Source organism: Ictidomys tridecemlineatus, chromosome 6 (assembly GCF_052094955.1).
Source record: "Ictidomys tridecemlineatus isolate mIctTri1 chromosome 6, mIctTri1.hap1, whole genome shotgun sequence".
NCBI classification, from domain to species: Eukaryota; Metazoa; Chordata; class Mammalia; order Rodentia; family Sciuridae; genus Ictidomys; species Ictidomys tridecemlineatus.
This window is the reverse complement of record NC_135482.1, coordinates 51,708,169-51,727,498: the sequence shown is the minus strand read 5'-3', so window position 1 is coordinate 51,727,498 and position 19,330 is coordinate 51,708,169. Positions and strand designations below refer to the sequence as shown.

Sequence of the window (19,330 nt, the reverse complement as noted above, 5' to 3'; positions counted from 1 at the left end):
TTTTTCTTGGTTGCCCTATCTCACTACAAAGCAGCTTTTAAACCCCTAAGCCTAATCTTATCTAAAATAGATATTTACAATACAAGATGAAGAAATATGTGTGTACTGAATAAGAAGTTGTCTATTACTGGTGTGAAATTTAGTTGGATTTTATGTAAAACATTTTTATAGCAGTAGTCAAATTTTGACTTCATTTGGGCTTAGGGGAAAAGTCAATTTCTAAATGCATGCATATGCTGATTTTGTTCACCCAACATAAAAAATTATAGTTTATATAGTCCAAAAAGTAGTTTTAATATGTATTAACTTTTCTCATTCTATTTGTCTTGCAACACAATGGAATCACAATAGATCCAACTATTTGCACCGGTGAGTTAAAGTTCCTAAAATTGTCCTAACCTATTGGCAACAAATTAAGTATGTATTTCCCAGTTCTTCATAGAAATGCTCTCTGCTTTTTCCAATAGTGTTAATTTTTGCCTGGCTAAAAATTATTTTTTCATTTAGCACATATCTCTTCAAGAACTTTGCATGTAATGTGATCTGACTTAAGACCAAGGCCTGAACTTTAAGACAAAGCTTTTTTTGTTTTTAAAACAACATAATTTTCTTTAATCCCATTTTTTTTTAACTCTCTGTGAAAATATTACTTTCTAGGCGGAATGGGTAGCCTTGAATTATGTACCATTTGCTGAAAGGTCTTTAGAAGTAGTTGTGGATTTATACCAAAAAACAGCCTGTCATAAAGCAGTGGTGAATGAGAAGGTTCTACAGAATATTATTAAGGTATTTTTTTTCATTTCTATACTTTTATGACTATATCACTGAAATTACTCTTTAGGTAATAGCATTATATTGGGATAAATGAAAAATACTTCTTATTGTTTATTTAGTAACATGTCCTCAACATTCATGAATTGTATTTAGCAAGCCATTTTTCTAAACCATGAGGTCTTTTTAATGAAACATTTAAGAACAAGTGTGCAGACTGGCGGTTATAGCTCAGTGGTAAAGTTCTTGCCTAGCTCACATGAGGCCCTGGGTTTAATCCCCAGAACTGCAAAAAAAAAAAAAAAAAAAAGAGGGAGAGAAAAAGAAAAAGAAAGGAAAAAAGTGTGCAGTGGATTTGGTAGATTTGTTACAGTTTTTAAATTTTGCCATGTAAGACAATGATAATCCTATCTCTTAAGACAGCATATATACCTCAACCCTCAATTTTGACTAGTGTTCAGGGAGAAATTAACAATGTAGACCATTAGTTTAATGATCATGTAGACTGTTTTTAAATGTCAGTTCCTTAGTGTGTGAACAATGATTTTTAAAATTTATCTCTTGTTGACTGTGTCTCATTCCTTGTATTTCATCTTTCTCCTTCTATTTTGTTTGTTGTTGTTGTTGTTGTTTGTTTGGTTTTTTTTGTGATACTGGGGATTTAACCCCAGGCCTTGAATATGCTAGGCAAACAGGCTATCACTGACACTCCCAACCCTCCCCTCTATTTTGAAGAACAAACCTGACAGATTTCTTCCCTAGCCTGTAGATATACCTTCTGTTTACTAAATAAATACAGACCAATTTACTTTCTTCCATCAAGAAAGATGGTCTTTCTCTGTTCCTTCTCTTGCTTTTGGCTTCTTTTTTTTTTTTTTTTAAAGAGAGAGTGAGAGAGAGAGATAGAATTTTTAATATTTATTATTTTTTTTAGTTCTCGGCGGACACAACATCTTTCTTGGTATGTGGTGCTGAGGATCGAACCTGGGCCGCACGCATGCCAGGCGAGCGCGCTACCACTTGAGCCACATCCCCAGCCCATGCTTTTGGCTTCTTCCTACCTTTTTTTTTTTTTTTTTTGTGATTCTTTCTGCATCTTATATATCCTGCGAAAAATGATTAAGCCTTTTATACTACAAGAACTTTCTCTTGCTGGAAGCAGTAGTATGTATGCATGCTGGAGACCCTGTCTCAAAATAAAACATAAAGAGGGCTGAAGATGTGGGTTAGTGGTTAAGTACCGCTGGGTTCAATCCCTAGTACTCAAAAAAACAAAAACAAAAAAACTTTCTCTTAACTCTACTTCCTTGTTGTGACCAGTATAGGTATTAATTCAGAAATCTAGAGGCAATGGGGATTGAGAAAAGAAAAACACAGAGAGAGAGAAAGGTGGGACCAGTGGTGGAACACTGTCCTCTGGTGGACAAACAGTAACCCAGAGATAAGCTCAGCATGTTTATTAAATAAGTTTTATCATTAAAAATTATTTGTGGGCTGGGATTGTGGCTCAGTGGTAGAGCGTTTGCCTAGCACATTCGAGGCCCTGGGTTCAATCCTCAGCACCACATAAAAATAAATTTATAAAATAAAGGTATCTAAAAAAAAAAAAAAGGTTATTTGTGGGAAAATTTCTGCAAAGCACACAGACTAAAGGACCCAGCACTGATGAGATATTAGTGTTATCTTGTTGTGCTCAGAATTCTCTATCCTGCCTGACGCAGTGATGCATACCTTTAATTCCAGCAGCTTGGGAGGCAGAGACAGGAGGATCACAAGTTCAAAGCCAACCTCAGCAACAGTGAGGTACTAAGCAATTCAGTGAGACCCTGTCTCTAAATAAAATACAAAGAAGGGCTGGGGATGTGACTCAGTGGTCAAGTGCCCCTGAGTTCAATCCCCTGTACCCTGCGCCCCCCCCCCCAAAAAAAATCTCTATCTCTGGGAGCTGGTGCCTGAGCTCAAGGTCCAGACTGATACAACTTCATGCCTTTGCACAGAGCCACTTCAGGCGTCATCATAGCAACTGGGCAATCTTGACCTGTGTCTTTGCACAGGAAGTTCCCAGCGCAAATACAGCCGTGATGTAGTCAGAAATCGGGATCCAAGTCACCACTTTCCACACGTCCTACACAAATTGCCGTCCTCTTTTTGCTTTCCTTTATTTCCAAATCCCATATGACAACTTGTGGCCTTCATCTAGCCACCACTTACTCTTACTACATGTTGGCTTATGTCCATATTACTCTATAGAAACTGATTTCTGAAGTGGTAGAAAACCAAATTTTCAAATCTGTTGTTTTCTTACTCTTTATCTTCTTTATAGAATGGGAATACTTCGGCTCTACCTTCTTAAATTTCTTTTTTCCCCTAATTTTGTGATACTTCTTTCTATTCCTCAACACATATCTCCCAAAACTCTCCATTCTTCATTTTTTGAACATATTTTTAAGCATTTCTATGTACCAGGTACTATCTAAATACTGGAGATTATAAAAATGTAGATAAGTTCTTATGTAATAAATGATAGAGTATGCTGAGTGCTAAGTGAAGACTATAGAGTAAAGGTCACTTTTATTCAGGTAGACCTTACTTCAAATAGTGTCTGCTGTTTACTTCTTGCCTTTTGAGTTCGGGCAAATGAATTTATTTGAGAGTGTTTCTTATCTGTGACAGGATAATTGCAATATTACTTACATGTCCTAACTATAGCAAAGAGAATTTGTTGAACATTTAATGATGCTTGTCTTGCCAAATAGTCAATGCTAAATTAAAAAAATTATTTCCTACCATAGACAAATAATTGAACCGCTGAGAGGATCTGGGATAGGATTAACAGAAATGACACTTGGAGGAGTGAGAGTTTGCTAAAACAGGGAGGCATTTTAGCTAAATTAAGATGATGGAATATTTTCAAGAAATCTAGAGAAATTCCGTTTAGATAGGTCATGGAACCTGGAATAAGTCTGAAAAGGTACCTGCAGGTTTTAAAAATCATCATAATATCAGACTTTATTTTTCAATCATTGAAAGCTCAAACACTGAGGAATGCCATTACATCATCAGTGGTTTGGTTTTTGTTTGCAGTACTAGAGAGTCTTATGCATGCTTAGCAAGTACTTTACAAGCTACATTGCCAGCCCTTATTATTTTATTTTGTGGCAGCCTCTCTAAGTTGCTCAGGATGGCCTCAAATCATCTGCCTTAGTATCCCAAGTAGCTGGAGTTACACAGTTTGTATTTTTAAAGGAATTAAATGATCCCTTTTCTGTACTCTCAAACACTTTGTTGATACCACTTCTTACTTCATTATATTGTGTTTAATTGGACAAGGCTCTTTTTTCCTTAGAAATTGGATACCTGTGATGTCTGAAACTAAATTTCCCAGTTCAGTATGCATTTACTGAGCATACATCGTTGTACACTTATTGTACACTTACTCCTGTATTATTTCTTTAAACATTCTAAGAAATAAGATGTTCCAGTTGAATAGATCAACTGTGCTTAATATTCAATAAGATATTAATTGCAGAAGTCTATCATGATTTTCTTTTATCTCAATTTGAGTTATGAAATGTTTACTGAAAATGATCTGTGTGGCATTTAGTATTCCTTTGGTTACAAATCACATACAGTCAGGCTCTGATTAGCTTTAGCAATAAAGAGAATTTTCAGTATGCTTAATTAGAAAATTCAAAGATAGAAGACTGTAGGACTGATTGATCCAGTGGTTTAACAGTATCATTAAAACTCAAATTTCTTTCTCTGTTTTGCTTTCTAAGGGTTGAGTATATCCTAACTGTGTTTCTCCACATATCCAGTAAAAGGATTATGTGTGTGAGCACACAAATACATGTACACACAGTTTTTTACCACATTCTTAAATTATTAAAATTAATGTTAGAAGATGGATCAGCTTTGGTCCCATACCCATTTTGTGGGTGGAGGGGGTACCAGGAATTGAACCCAGAGGCTCTTAACCACTGAGCCACATCCCCAGCCTTTTTTTACATTTTATTTAGAGATAGGGTCTCACTGAGTTCCTTAGGGCCTCATTAAGTTGCTGAGGCTGGGTTTGAACTCAAAATCCTCTCACCTCAGCCTCTCAAGCTGCTGATGTTACAGGTGTGTGCCACTATGCCCAGTCTGTACCCATTCTTAAACCAGCTCATATGGACAGGGAAGCGACATGTTTTGATTATCTTATTAACTTAAGCATGTCTTTACCTGAATTCCCAACCTGAAAGTGGAGATAGCTCCTCAGAAAAGAAATAGGTTTTGTGGAAGTACATGCATGGGAAAGCAGTAAATAGATTCTGAGTAGACTAATATCTGTTCTTGGAGGCCTGTTTCATACTAATAGGCAATGATTCATACATTAAATTGGGTGGCAGAGGATGACACTAGGTATTATATCCTTGAAATATAAAAATTTATCTCTTAGAATTTTTTATGTAAAAGCTGAATTTTATCTCTCATGCAGATTATCTAAGGTGATACCAAATTTCTAGTGATTGATCCTCTGGGATAGTTTGCCATAACAGGTTTGTCAGTCTAGTCTTCTAATTGCTGAAAGAACTATGACCCAAAAAGTTCATTCTCAATCACCAAATTATTTTTACAAAAGCCATTTTTTTGAAAAATTAACCAATTTTTTAAAAGAGTCTTAACATCTTGGGCACTATACATAACTCAGATGCTCTACTCCTGTACTTTTGACAGTCAAAGATAAGTCATATTAATTGAATTTTCAGTTTCATTAAAATATTTGGAAAAGAAAGATGCATAAAAATATTAGAATGGAATATAAAATTCAAAGAATTTTAGAGATAAAACTTCAAAGTAATGACATTTTAGGTTATGTTTACTCTCCTCTAACCATTAATGGAAAAATATAAGCAGTATTAACCTCTTTTGGATGGGGGAGCCACATCAATGAAATTACTTTTCTCTTAGAACAAAAATGGTATGATTTTCTAAATCCATAATGTCCAGTTGAGAAAAAGTGCAAAATTGTAAGTTTCTTACTCTTTAACTTTTTAAATAATATCTCCCTTTTTTATAATGAAAAACTGAAATTCAGGGCGGGGGCTGTGGCTCATCAGTAGTGTACTTGCCTGGCATGTGTGAGGCACTGGATTCTATTCTCAGTACCACATATAAATAAATAAAATAAAGGTCTATCAACAACTGAAAATATATATATTTTTTAAAACCCTGAAATTTGAAACCTTATTTTTTTAGAGTTATTGTTTAGAAGATAAAGACAGGATTTTAAAGTACATCTTTTGAATTTGAGGGTGTAGGACTCGGTGGAAGAATATGTGCATTTAGCACCACAATCCCCAGCATCCAAAATAAATAAATAATATGTTTTTAATAATTAAATAATATATTTTTTCGGAATTAGGTTTGAGGACCATGTTTGAGACTCTGCCTTTCTAAAAAAATAACATCTTCTCTGAGTGAAAATACCTATGCTATTATTTTTCTCTCTGCTTTAGTATTTGTTCTTAAGTAATTTATTAAGTTGTATGTGTGTGTTTTAATTAATACTTATCTTAGACTATCTTTATTTTCAGGCTCTTAGAGTTCCTCTCAGTTTGAAGTATTCCTGCCCTTCTGAAAGCACATGGAAGCTAGCAGTATCTTCACTCCTCAAAGTTCTTTCTATTGGGCTACCTGTTGCCCGACAGCATGCTTCTTCTGGAAAATTTGACAGTATGTGGCCAGAACTAGCCAACACTTTTGAAGACTTTCTTTTTACTAAAAGGTCAGCTCATTTATTTAAAAGATTAAGACAATTTTTCAGAAATTGGCCCATGATATATGCAGTTGCTCTAAAACCATGTTGTTTTTTCATTAACAAAGTAATTGATTAATAGATTGTTAGACTATATATAAAACATGGCTGGGTTCTGCATTTATCCACTAAGTACATTATCCATGGTCAGTGGTATTTTTTTGCTTTTTGCAATGTTTTGTAAGACAGGAATCATACATATAAGACCATATGAGTGCAACATAATTAAGGAATTATGATTTTTAACTTAATGAAACTAAGAAGATTGATTTTTTTTTTTAATCTGAGCCCCACTTGGTGTTACAAGAGGAAAATTATTTTAGAAAATTAGTGTCTTCTATGTTGATATATTCTTGAATTCTTTAACTGATTTATACATATTAAGCCTCCACGAATAATCATCTTTTTCCATGATATTCCTCCATTTTTTGATCTGTAAGCTGCTTTGCAAAGTAATCTAATAACAAAAAAAATACAAGTAAAATCAAAATCAACTTAAAGAAAAGAAAGGCTTTGGACCTCATTAAGGGGTGTTATAAGTAAATAATTTAAATAAGAAAAAGGGTAACAGAATTGAAAAACATAGGGACTGTAATCTGGTAGACACTTCAGGTCTATTAGAAATTCATTCAGCCAAACTTTTAATACCAAAACATGGTACTTATTCTAGTGTACACAGTGGGCTATCAGGAAATCATACAATTTATGGTCTGTATTTAGTACATTAAAAATCACTAAGTACTAAGTTGGGCACAGTAGCATATACCTATAACTCCAGGTACTTGGGTGACTGAGGCAGGGATATTGCTTGAACCTAGTAGTTAGGGCCAGCCTGTACAACACAGCAAAACCATGTGTCTTAAGAAAAATTACTAAGTACTATCCAAAACAGTTGAACACACATATTCATACAAAAATTTGTATGCTAGTATTCACTGCAGCATTATTTATAATAGCCAAAAAACGAGAACAACCCAAATATCTGTCAGCTGATGAATGGATAAATTTAGTGTGGTTTATTTATATAACAGAATGCTATTCAGCCATAAAAAGGACTGAAATAATAAAATAAAAGGACTGATGCATGCTATTAACATGGATGAACTTTCAAAGTATGCCAGGTGGGAAGAAACCAGACCCAAAATGTCATATATTGTACGTTTCATTTATGTGATGTATCCAGAATAGGCAAATCCATAGAAATAGAAAGTAAATTATTTGTTTCCAGGAGTCAGAGAAGGGAGAAAATGGGGAGTGACTGCTACTGAGTACAGTTGCCTATAGGGTGATAAAAATGTTCTGGATTTTAAATGCTGATAGTTGTACAATTTTATGAATATGCTGAAAATTACTAAATTCTATACTTTAAAAGGATGAATTTGATTACATGTGACTCCTATCTCAATAAAAAATTTAATATACCATACAGAGAGAATCTGATAAAAAGTACAAATAATACTATATCAGTTTGAAGGTTTTTTTGTTTTGGTTTTGGTTTTTTTAATTTTTAGATAAAATCCTAGAAAATAATTTGTTAAAAATTACTGTACTCTTGGGCTGAAGCTGTAGCTCAGTGGCAGAGCACTTGCCTAGCATGTGTGAGGCACAGGGTTCTATCCTTAGCATCACATAAAAATAAATAAAAACATTCTGTCCATCTACACCTACAAAAAAATTTTTTTAAAAAATAACGTACTCTTTAAATGCAGAGAATTTAAGTCTTATATAGGCAATTTTTGTCTACAGTATTGTGATTAAGAGGAGTAAAATTTTCAGTTATTAGTTTTCTTTGTACCTCTCCTCTCTTACATTTTATGTGACAACCCAGTCTGGTATTTTTGATACATGATGCAAATAGCATTAATATTATTTGTGTGTGTTCCCGATAAGATGTATGTATATATGGTGTGTGTGTGTGTGTGTGTGTGTGTGTGTGTGTGTGTGTGTGTGTGTGTGTGTGTTGGTTGAGGTACTGGGAATGGAACTCAGAACTCCACACATGCTACTCAATCACTGAGCTACATGCCTAGCCCCCTTTTCATTTTGCAACAGTGTCTCACTAAGTTGCTGAGGCTTCCCTGGAATTTGGAATCCTCCTGCCACAACCTCCTGAGTAGTTTGATCAATTACAGGCATGCTCTTCTGTGCAAGGCTTATATATTTTTTTTTTATTGGTAACCCATCATTAATTATCTCCACCATTATCACAGATCTTTTAGTATGACTATAGACATGTACATTCCTTGGTTGTAACTTAGAATTAAACAAATTTTATCTAGAGATACAGATAGGATTTGTGAAGCTGATTTGCTGGTAGTGGTTATAAAATTCCTGCCATTGGTTTAGGTTTGGGTTCATGTCTTTGGAATTTTTTTCCTCTAGTTCCTACTACTAGATTATAGAGTTAGTTGAGGACTTGTACACTAGAATATAAGTTCCATAACACCTGGGCTGAGTCTGTCTTGTTCACAACTGGATCTTGAACACCAAGAATATAATACCTGATACAAAGTAGTTGGTGCTCAGCAAATATTTGTTGACTGAAAAATGTGGAAATCATGTAACCAAGGTCCACTCCCATATGTCCTAGGTACAGAACTGTAAATACCTCTAAACCCAAGTGTACTATCACTATTGTTATATTACAACATAAAAGAGAACAATGTAGGCTTAAATATCAGATAAATCAGGTTCAAATTGTAGCCTTGTGTTCTTAGGCATGTTATTGACCATTTGAAGCCCCGGTTTTCTCTTGATTAAAGGATAATTATAATACTGCATGGGATTGCTGTGGGAACGTGAGATTAATACAAATAAAGCTCTTATTATAATGTCTAATTTTAGCCATCATTATCATTGTAATAATACTATCCTATTCTCAGCAGTTTTTTAAAACTGTTATTGTATTTTTTATACCTTTATTTTTATTCATTTATTTTTATTTGGTGCTGAGGATAGAACCCAGTGCCTCACACATGCTAGGCAAGCACTCTACCATGGAGCCACAACCCCAGCCCCTTTCAGCAGTTTTAAATAGTTAATATTTCACTGTTTATGTTCATGACCATTTTATTATTCATTCATGTGAGCCAGAGTCTGAAATCCCCATTGGTTCTCTCAGAATTATTTATTTCCTCTGTTATTGTTGAAATAATTATATGCTTTATAAAATCTGAATTAGCCCTCCTCTTTGCAATTGTTCTCTTTTTTGTATAGAACTTTAATACATTATGTTTATTACACACTAATGATTTAATTTGTCTCTGAGTAAATAATTCAGCAGCTTGACCCGGGCTCTCTTAAGTCACTGCCTTAAGTGAATTCAGATACCATTACGATAATTTTTACTGCAATTGCAGATGAGGCAATATCTTTGCCTTTCTTTCTTTTTCATAGTACTGAAAGAAGTTTAGTGCTACCAGTTTTTAATTTGGAATTGGACCAAAGTGGTTTTTTTTTTTTTAGTGTTTCTGTAATTTAAAAAAAAATTTTAAATATTTTTTATTTGTTCTAATTAGTTATCATGAAAGTAGAATGCATTTTGACCCATCATACATAAATGGAGTATAACTTCTCATTTGTCTGGTTGTACATTCTGTAGACTTACACAGGTCATGTAATCATCTATGCACACAGGGTAATAATTGGACCAAGTGTTTTTATAGTTAAGAGTTTTTATATTTGTAATTAGCCTAGTTTTTAAAATATTTAACAATGTTAATTAGAAATAGTATTCTTTGACATAAATAACAATGTCCCAACCTGGGTGGAAAGATATAATTTTTTATCATTTGAGTACTGTTTATCTATTTTCTGTTTGTTTTTCCAGGGACTATTTTACTATTAAAAACCTGGTATTTTGTTTATGTTTTTTAGCATACCTCCAGATAATCTCTCTATTCAAGAGTTTCAAAGAAATGAAAGTATTGATGTTGAGGTGAGGAAGCTATTTAAAACGTTTTCCTGTGATCATTTGTGAAAACCAAATAGTAGAAATGTTGAAGTTATAAAATTGCTAACAGAATAAGGTAAATAGGTTAAGACTGAACCTAAAAGTATTAAAACTCTTACAGATTAAAGGTTGATTTTTAAAGCACTGACATTCTAAAAATAATCCCTTATGATTTCTTATAGTCTTTTGCTATGTGAATGTTGTCTATCCATTTAATAAGTTTATTAAAAAGCAGGTTGATTCACTAAAATAAATCCATAAGTGAACATGTATATGTATTTAAATGTTTATTCTGTAATTTGGTATGCCAGGTATCTATATTTCAGATCAGTGACTTGCTTAGTGTTTTTTCATTTTTAACCAGCTGTACATACACCTTGCAGAATTATTAAGGCAATAGTTTGTTTAATAATACATTTTGAGGATTATAAATGGAATTTGAAGAAGCAGTTTTTTTAGCTATGGATGTTTTGTTGATGGCCTTTTGGGATCTTTTTTCTTTAAGTTAGAGGAACTTTTAAGTAAATAAAGTTATTTTAAAATGTACATTTAAAAAGCATAGGCATCATCACATATATATATAAAATATTGCCTTTTTGACATTACTGTGTTAATACTTATGTGAACTTTTCTTTTTCTTTAGAGGACAAAATAATAAGCTGTATGTTAGAAATAAATTATTTGATCAAAATGAAAACAAGTAAATTCTTATAGCTCATAGTTTCTCATTGTAAGAAGGTGATTTAAATCTTAATTTGGGATATTTTATTCTAATATGGTAAGTTTCATATGCTGGCTATTTTCTTTCTATAGCTCTCCTTATAGTTATGCGGAAGATCAACATGAATCCAAATGATGACATAGTAAATAGTTATAGTATTGACTGTTTTGATAGATGAGGGAAACAGACTAGTTATCAAGTACAGTAAACCTAAAAAATGTTTATATACTAATATTAGGAGGATTCTTTAACTGATTTCCTTTCAAAATAAATTTTAAAATTTACTCTAGAAGTTATGAGTTAGTCTCTTTCAAGAAGAAAAAATGCATTTGAATTTTTCCTTTTTTTTTAGGTAGTTCAGCTTATTAGCACTGAGATACTACCTTATGCCAATTTTATTCCTAAGGAATTTGTTGGTCAGATAATGACTATGCTTAACAAGGGCTCCATACATTCTCAGTCTTCTTCATTTACAGGTATGTTATTTTAATGATTTTTTTTTTATTTTTTGGTGTTAGAAAGTCATATAAAATGTTTACTCTCTGTAGTAAATATAAATTGGAGACTGGTAGGGTAATTTTTAGGAAGGTAATATAGAACATTAAACCTTATGAGGAAAAATATAAATATTCTGTGGTATAGTTACATTAGTAAAATGATTAATTAAATGACCTAGCACTTATGTAATCTGATACAGACATAGAGGCTGACCACAGTTACCAGTTTTGTGAGGTCATGGATGCCACTTATTATTTTGGTTAACTTCTTTTAACTCTCACTTCTGTAATTTTTAAAATGAAAATATTAATACTAACCTCTCAGAACAGATTACAGAATTAGTCCATATGGGAGGGAAAAACCTGATACCTTAAATATTTATTAAGGGAACATTTAATGAATGACTGCTGTATACAAAATACTATTCTGTTATTCTTCAAAATATTTCTTTAAGGATAGGTACTGTGATATTATAGAAGGGGAAAGGGATTCAGTATGGTTGAAAAAATTGCTCACAATCTTAAGGCTGGAGGCCAAGTTCATACTAAAAAGAACTGTATGCTTTTTTCTATCCCATCATTGTACCTTATTTGGGAGGTGATATATAAGTTGGTTTTTGGTATTTTTAAAAAATCTAAACCTCTGCTTAAGTCTTAAATGTAATTGTGACATCCCAATGTATTTTTTCAGCATGATTATTTAAAAATTGTAAATTTAAGCAGTGTATATTCTTAATCCGCAGAATTTATTGGAGTTGTGACTAGTATTTTGTGCTGAGTACTTTAAAGAACATTTATATATGCAGTCTGACCACTAGATGTCTCTCATACAGCTTACTTTACAAACTTGTTTTTTCCTAGCCCTAACAATTTTAAAAGCTAACCTGGTAACTTGCAGGTTTAACAAACATGAGACTCTCAGAGAAAAAAAATTTAAAGTCCATTTATAATGTAATCATCTGCAATCCCAGCTACTCAGGAGGCTGAGATAGGAGGATTGCAAGTTTGAGGCTAAACTCAGCAATTTAGAGAGGCCCTAAGCAACCTCGTGAGAATCTGTCTCGAAATAAAAGTAAAATGGGCTGGGGATGTAACTCAGTGTTAGAGTACCCTTAAGTTCAATCCCTGGTACAAATTAATTAATTAACACATTTATAATATTTTAAATTATATTATATTTATAATCATATTATAATATAGTTCTATATATATCTGTATCCAGGCATGGTGGTAACACACTTGTAATACCAGCTACTCAGGAGACAAGCAGGAAGATTGCAAGTTCAAGGCCATCCTGGGCAATGTAGTGAGACTTGTCTCAAAATTAAAAACAAAAGAATGAGGATTTAGCCCAGTAGAGAGTGCTACTGAATTTAATTCCCAGTACCCCGCCCCATACACACAAAAGGTGTGTGTACACACAAACACACACACGTATAATCTTTAATAAAATGCATTAAGAATTAGGTATAAATATCCTAAGCTAATTGAGGGCTGAGTTACCAAGTATTCTTTTTTATAATTTTTTTATAATTCATAGTACTAAATGTACCAAGATAAGAAAGCTACATGGACATCCTTCCAGATATTTTTGCCATAAGACACAAATATCTTCTGAGCTTTAACTTGTATCTTTTTTAAAAAACATATACACACAAAGTCATTCCTTGCTAAACAAGGCCTACCTATAAATAAAGAAGTCTCAGTGCTCATATTGGTTCTCCATTCTTAAGTATGACCTGACATCCACAATTCACAGACAGAAAAGAGAAAGACCAAAATAAATGAAAAGGGAAGAAAAGATACTGTGAAAGTGGGGAATAGCACATGCCTGTAGTCCCAGTAAGTCAAATGACTGACATAGGAGGATTACAAGTTCATAACCAGCCACAGCAACTTAGGAACTCTGTCTCAAAAAATAAAAAGAACTAGGGGATGTAGCATTACAGTGATCGAGCACCCCTGGATCTAGCACACACAACCCCACCCCCACCAGGAAAAAAAATAGAAACTGGGAAGAAACAGATAAATGCATAGTTGTAGAACTATGAACACAATAATAATTAGGATCGTTGAAGGGATAAGATTTTTATATTCATGAAACAAAAAATGTTATGAAAAAGGAACAATAAGAACTCAAACACTAAAAATATTGTAGCTGAAATAAATTTAGTAAATGTTGGCAGAAAAAAATTAAGGAAATCATCAATAACATAAAGTAAAAACAAAATGAACGACATAAGCAAAAAGAAAGGAAACAAATCCAGGCAGTCAAACATCAGACAGCAGATCTTCCAAAAGGAAAGAACAAAGAAATCTAGGACAGGAAATTGTCAAAGAAATAAACTGAAGAAATAGAGCTACATATTTAAAATGGTCACTTAATACCCCAAATCATGAAGTCAGACAAAAGACCTTCAATAAGGCATGCCATCGAAAATATCAAAATACCTAGGATAAACAAAAGATCCTTAAAGATCTCAGGAAGAAAAAATTCCAAAATAGCATTAGAATTCTTAGTAGCAATACTGGATGCTAAAAACATGAAACAGTGGATGTTTTTAATTATTATATTATTTTTTGGCAGTACTGGGGATTGGTTGGTCCCCTGGCCTCAGGCATGCTAGGCAAGCACTCAGTTGAGCTACACCCTTAGCCCTTGAAGCAGTGGTTTTAGAATTGTAAATGAAAAGGATTTTAACATGAAGTTTCTTACCCAGGCACACTGTTGGATAAGTACTAATACAGAACACTAATTCTCAAATTTTAGCATGTATTATAATGGAGGACAAGCTGTACTTCCAGATTTACTTCTGCAGTATGACCGGAGTAGGAATCACATTTCTAACAAATGCTCTTGTGATGCTGATGTTATTAGGAACCACACTTTGAGTACCACAGTAAAATGATGACATTTTCCAGAAGTACAAGGTCTCAAAATTTTTTTTGTCCATTCAATCTTTCTTAGGAAGCTACTGTGCTGCGTGAGCCAGGCACGGTGGCACCCACTTGTAATCCTAGCAGTTCAGGAGGCTGAGGCAGGAGGATTGCAAGTTCAAAGCCAGCCTTAGCAACTTAGTGAGGCCCTAAGCAATTTAGCAAGACCCTGTCTCAAAATAAAAAATAAAAAGGGCTGATGATGTAGTTCAGTGGTAAAGCACCCCTGGACTCAAATCCCCAGTACCACCAAAAAACGAACAACCCCACAAACATCCATGAAAACAAAGAAGTAAGCAAAGACAACGATGTGAGATCTAGGAAGTAAGATATAAAAGGAGGAAGGATGAAATTGGTTCCCAGGGTGTTGGCCAAAGACTACTTTTAGATCACCACTAAATAGCGTGATTGGAAGACAAAACTAGTCCAGACTGGAAAAAGAAGTCATCTTCCAAAAATGATGTTGCCAAGAGAGGGGAGGAGAGAGTGATTATTGCATTTGGCCCACAGAAAATTGTTTTATTTAGAAGTATTTATAGTGCTGTTGAATGATATAAAAAAACTTAGATAAGAAAATTGGTGAGTAGAAGAAGTGACATGGGGTAGATGGTTTGCCTTATTTTTAATCTTGCAAGGGGGAAAACTGTTCATTATATATATATGTATATATACATATATATATATACATACATATACATTCATGTATATGTATACACACATATATATGTACGTGTGTGTGTGTGTGATTAGTTATAGGTTGCTCATAAATACTTTTTCTGAGACTGAGAATTTCTTTACATTTCTAGTTTGGTAGAGTTGTTATTGATGTATATTAATTTGACATTTTATTAACCATCAAAAATTGTTAACTTTGCAGAAGCAGAGATTGATATTCGTTTGAGAGAAGAATTTTCTAAAATGTGTTTTGAAACACTGCTCCAGTTTTCCTTCAGTAATAAAGTCACAACACCTCAAGAAGGCTACATTTCACGAATGGCACTCTCAGTGCTTTTAAAAAGGTCTCAGGATGTGCTACATCGCTATATAGAGGATGAAAGATTAAGTGGTAAATGCCCTCTTCCAAGGTGTGTTTTTTATTAAAGGAAATGTACTTATGTCATGATTATTAATAAAAAATACCAAAAAACAAAAATAAAAAAGATAACTCTGAAAACCAAGTATTTTCTTAAGTGATCTGAACTAAGGATGTTCATAGTTTTATTTATTCCATACAGTGTAAATATTCATAGGTTTTTCTGCAGATAACATTAATGTGTTTTATTATGGGGTGGTTTTTCGGACCCTTTGTGGAGGTAAAGGTACTATGTGAAGTATGTACTAATTTACCTTTTTGAATCTGAAAAAAAAATTGAATTCCTAAATATGTCTTCTAAAAATGGTTTACCAAAGATTTCTAGATAGAAATATATAAGAACATGATCTTATTTCTCTAAAGTGAAGATAAATTACATTCTGGGAATATGTTTGTTTTATAGTTTCTAGGTTTCTCTCTATATCAACTATTTACATCTTAGATTTTTTTTTTATCTAGTCTGTATATATATAATCCCATGATCCCAAACTGATCTCCTTCTCATCTATCCCAGTTCTGTCAGTAGAAGGGGCTCTAGGCCTTTCTGCTAAGCCAAAGCTAATCAAAATTGGTATACAGACCAGAATTCATCAAAAGATGCAATCATAAATTAGAGTAGACACCAGGCATGGTGGTGCATGCCTGTAATCACAGAGGCTTGGGAAGCTGAAGCAGGAAATGGATTGCAACTCTATATTTTAGAAAGGAAGGAAATGTTGGATTGCAACTCTATTTTTTAAATATAAAAATTAGAGCTTAAATCAAAGCAAATGAAGCAGACAGAAAATAATGTGGGAGGACAAAGTTATCAAAGTTAGGAAAGAGTCAAGAAAATCACTGTGACTTCCATCTCATAAATTACTATAGGAGAGGCAAATCACTTGCCTTAAATCTTTGTGTACATTCTTATTTACTTATAATAAATTTCAAAAGTTAGAATTGATCTGTCAAAGGATGTAGACATTTTAAAGCTTTTTATATGTATTACTAAATTGCTTACCAGAGGTTTATATTTATGTCTGGAAATTTACATTTTCCAGAAGTGTATGTATGAATATCCTTTCCTCAGTTTTTAGCATTTTAAAATGGTTTACCAGTTTATCATTTATTTCATCTTTTTCTAATTGATCAATGAAAAAGAGCCATATAATAGCTTACCTTTTTATTTATTACTAATGCTTATTAGCCATTCATAAATCTTCTTTTATAGCTCAGCATATTTTGAAATTTCTAGAACATAAATTATAAATCTTCACATTTAAATTTAAATGAAAGAACATTGTAAAGACAGGTATTAGTAATTTAGTTAAGGGCCTGATTAAAAATTGGTAATCAAAATTGATTTCTGAAGTATATTTAGAAATACAGAAATAAAGTTGCTTTGAGTGGGCTATTTTTTTTATTAGATTATAATATATTGATTTCAGAAATCATCTTTTCCTTTATGTTTTTATGTTCTGAGTATTTGACTATTACCTTTAAATTGATCTTATTTATGGATGTCCTGGCGTTACATTGTGTCATTCTGTTTGTTGCAGTATTATTAAATTTTCTAAAAAGCTACACTGCAGCACAATAAAATCCTTTCTATGCCTACAAAATGGACTTAAAATAGTACCATGTTTTGGTATTAGAAAGGTCCTATCTATAAAATGATAACAAACTCATGTCAGGAATAAGTGGGGGCAATGGGGGCTATAAAGCAGAAGAGGTTTATTTCTTTCGGGAGAAAGAAGTGAATCAAGCTATTCTTGTTGGTCCTGTACTCCTAAGTTCATTCTTTGTTGCTAATGTCTCCATATAGTGCTACCTTAGGGTTAATTTCTAGCATGTTTCTTGTTTATTAGAAAAATTAAGTGTCATTGCAATTTATCTACCTCCCTCCCTCCCTCCCTCTCTCCCTTCCTTCCTTCCTATTGGTACTGAGTATTTAACCCAGGGGCACTTAACTACTTGAGCCACATCCTAGCCCTTTTTTATTTTTTATTTTGAGACAGAGTCTGACTAAGTTGCTTAGGGCCTTGCTAAGTTGCCGAGGCTGGCTTTGACTTTGTGGTCCTTCTGCCACATTCTCCTGAGTCACTAGGATTACCCATATGGCCACTCTGCCTAGCATATCATTGCTATTTTGAATGTGCTTTTAACAGCCTGGTAAAATATATGCCAAGTGATAAGTGTATTCTATTTCCATTTAATTTTTGGCAAATTTCTTATACTAATTAGTTATCAACAATGAAAAACTCTTGTAAAGATGTTTTAAAATCACATTATAAAGTATTTTAAGTAGTGCCAGGCATGGTGGCCTACGCCTGTAATCCCAGTGTCTCATGAGGCTGAGGCAGGAAGATCTCAAGTTCAAAGCCAGCCTTAGCAAAAGTGAGGCGCTAAGCACCTCAGTGAGATCCTGTCTCTAAATAGGGCTGGGGATGTGTTTTGAGTTTAGTCCCCAGTATCTGAGTTTAATCCCCAGTATCTCTACCTCCAAAATTTAAGTATTTACATGAAATATTTTACAAATAAATTTAGATTTGCATGAGTAGTTTGCCCCTTTTAAATTGATAATTTATAGTAAGAATAGCTACTAATCAAATTTGCACACTGAAATATACATATTTATATGTATTTATTATTTAAATAATATATGAAATGACTTTTCCTTTTGTAATAATTTTAATTTAACATTAACTTTTAATTACATTGTGTTCAGTATTTTTCTGAAGTACATCTGTGTGTACAGACCTTGAAAACACACAGTATTCACAGTATATTTTAAAATCTTGATGGAAATAATTTCTCATTTCTTTTAGACAACAAGTAACGGAAATCATATTTGTTTTAAAAGCAGTCAGTACTCTCATTGATTCACTTAAGAAAACTCAGCCTGAGAATGGTAAGTGCTTAGAAACTCAGTTATCCTAAAATTCATAGCATTTATGTTCTATTTATGATATACTTTTGTGTTAGATTTTAGGACTAGACTTTATTTTCTCCCCTTCTCATGACAACAAAACATTAAGTCCATTAGGTTGTCAACTAAGTTAATTTAATTAATAATGGGATTTTTTTTTTTTTGGTCTTTAAAAAAATCTAAATTGGTTTAAATTCAGGGTGTTGCATGGACAATTCATATTTCATAAATTTTTAATGTAGAAGATCATTAACGTTGGGGTGGTAGGTGAATAGAGGACTTTCATCTTCTATTTTTACTGATTTTATAAACAGAAGCTGTATAAATAAGTTATTTTCACAGTGCTTTCTCACTTGTTTTCCTTTCTGATAGTCATTCCTTTCCAGTCCATTCTTTTTTTTTTTTTTTTTTTTTTTGGTACTGGGGATTGAACTCAGAACTCAATCATTGAGCCACATCCCCAGCCCTATTTTGTATTTTATTAAGAGACAGGGTCTCACTGTGCTTAGCACCTTGCTTTTTTGTGTGTTCCTATAATAATCCAAGAGTCTATTGACTTTTCATCTGGCTATCTAGGTGGGTTTCAATGTTTATAAGTTTTTATTAAATGATGATGGTTTCCCAGAAGATGACTGGAATAGACTCTTTAAA

General features: G+C 33.1%; 1 protein-coding gene across 6 annotated transcripts in view; it reads left to right on the top strand.

The window, feature by feature from the left end:
- Window positions 1–19,330, top strand: part of Mon2 (MON2 regulator of endosome-to-Golgi trafficking) — a 116,536-nt gene that overhangs the window by 85,869 nt on the left and 11,337 nt on the right. For 5 of the 6 annotated variants that reach the window (XM_078053219.1, XM_078053217.1, XM_078053221.1 and 2 more), the window contains 7 exons: window positions 352–369; window positions 658–786; window positions 6,351–6,541; window positions 10,448–10,508; window positions 11,597–11,720; window positions 15,556–15,763; window positions 18,579–18,661. In XM_078053219.1, the coding sequence (XP_077909345.1) occupies window positions 352–369; window positions 658–786; window positions 6,351–6,541; window positions 10,448–10,508; window positions 11,597–11,720; window positions 15,556–15,763; window positions 18,579–18,661 (814 nt within the window). The remainder of the gene's footprint in view (window positions 1–351; window positions 370–657; window positions 787–6,350; window positions 6,542–10,447; window positions 10,509–11,596; window positions 11,721–15,555; window positions 15,764–18,578; window positions 18,662–19,330) is intronic. The other variant, XM_078053218.1, reaches the window with a different exon arrangement.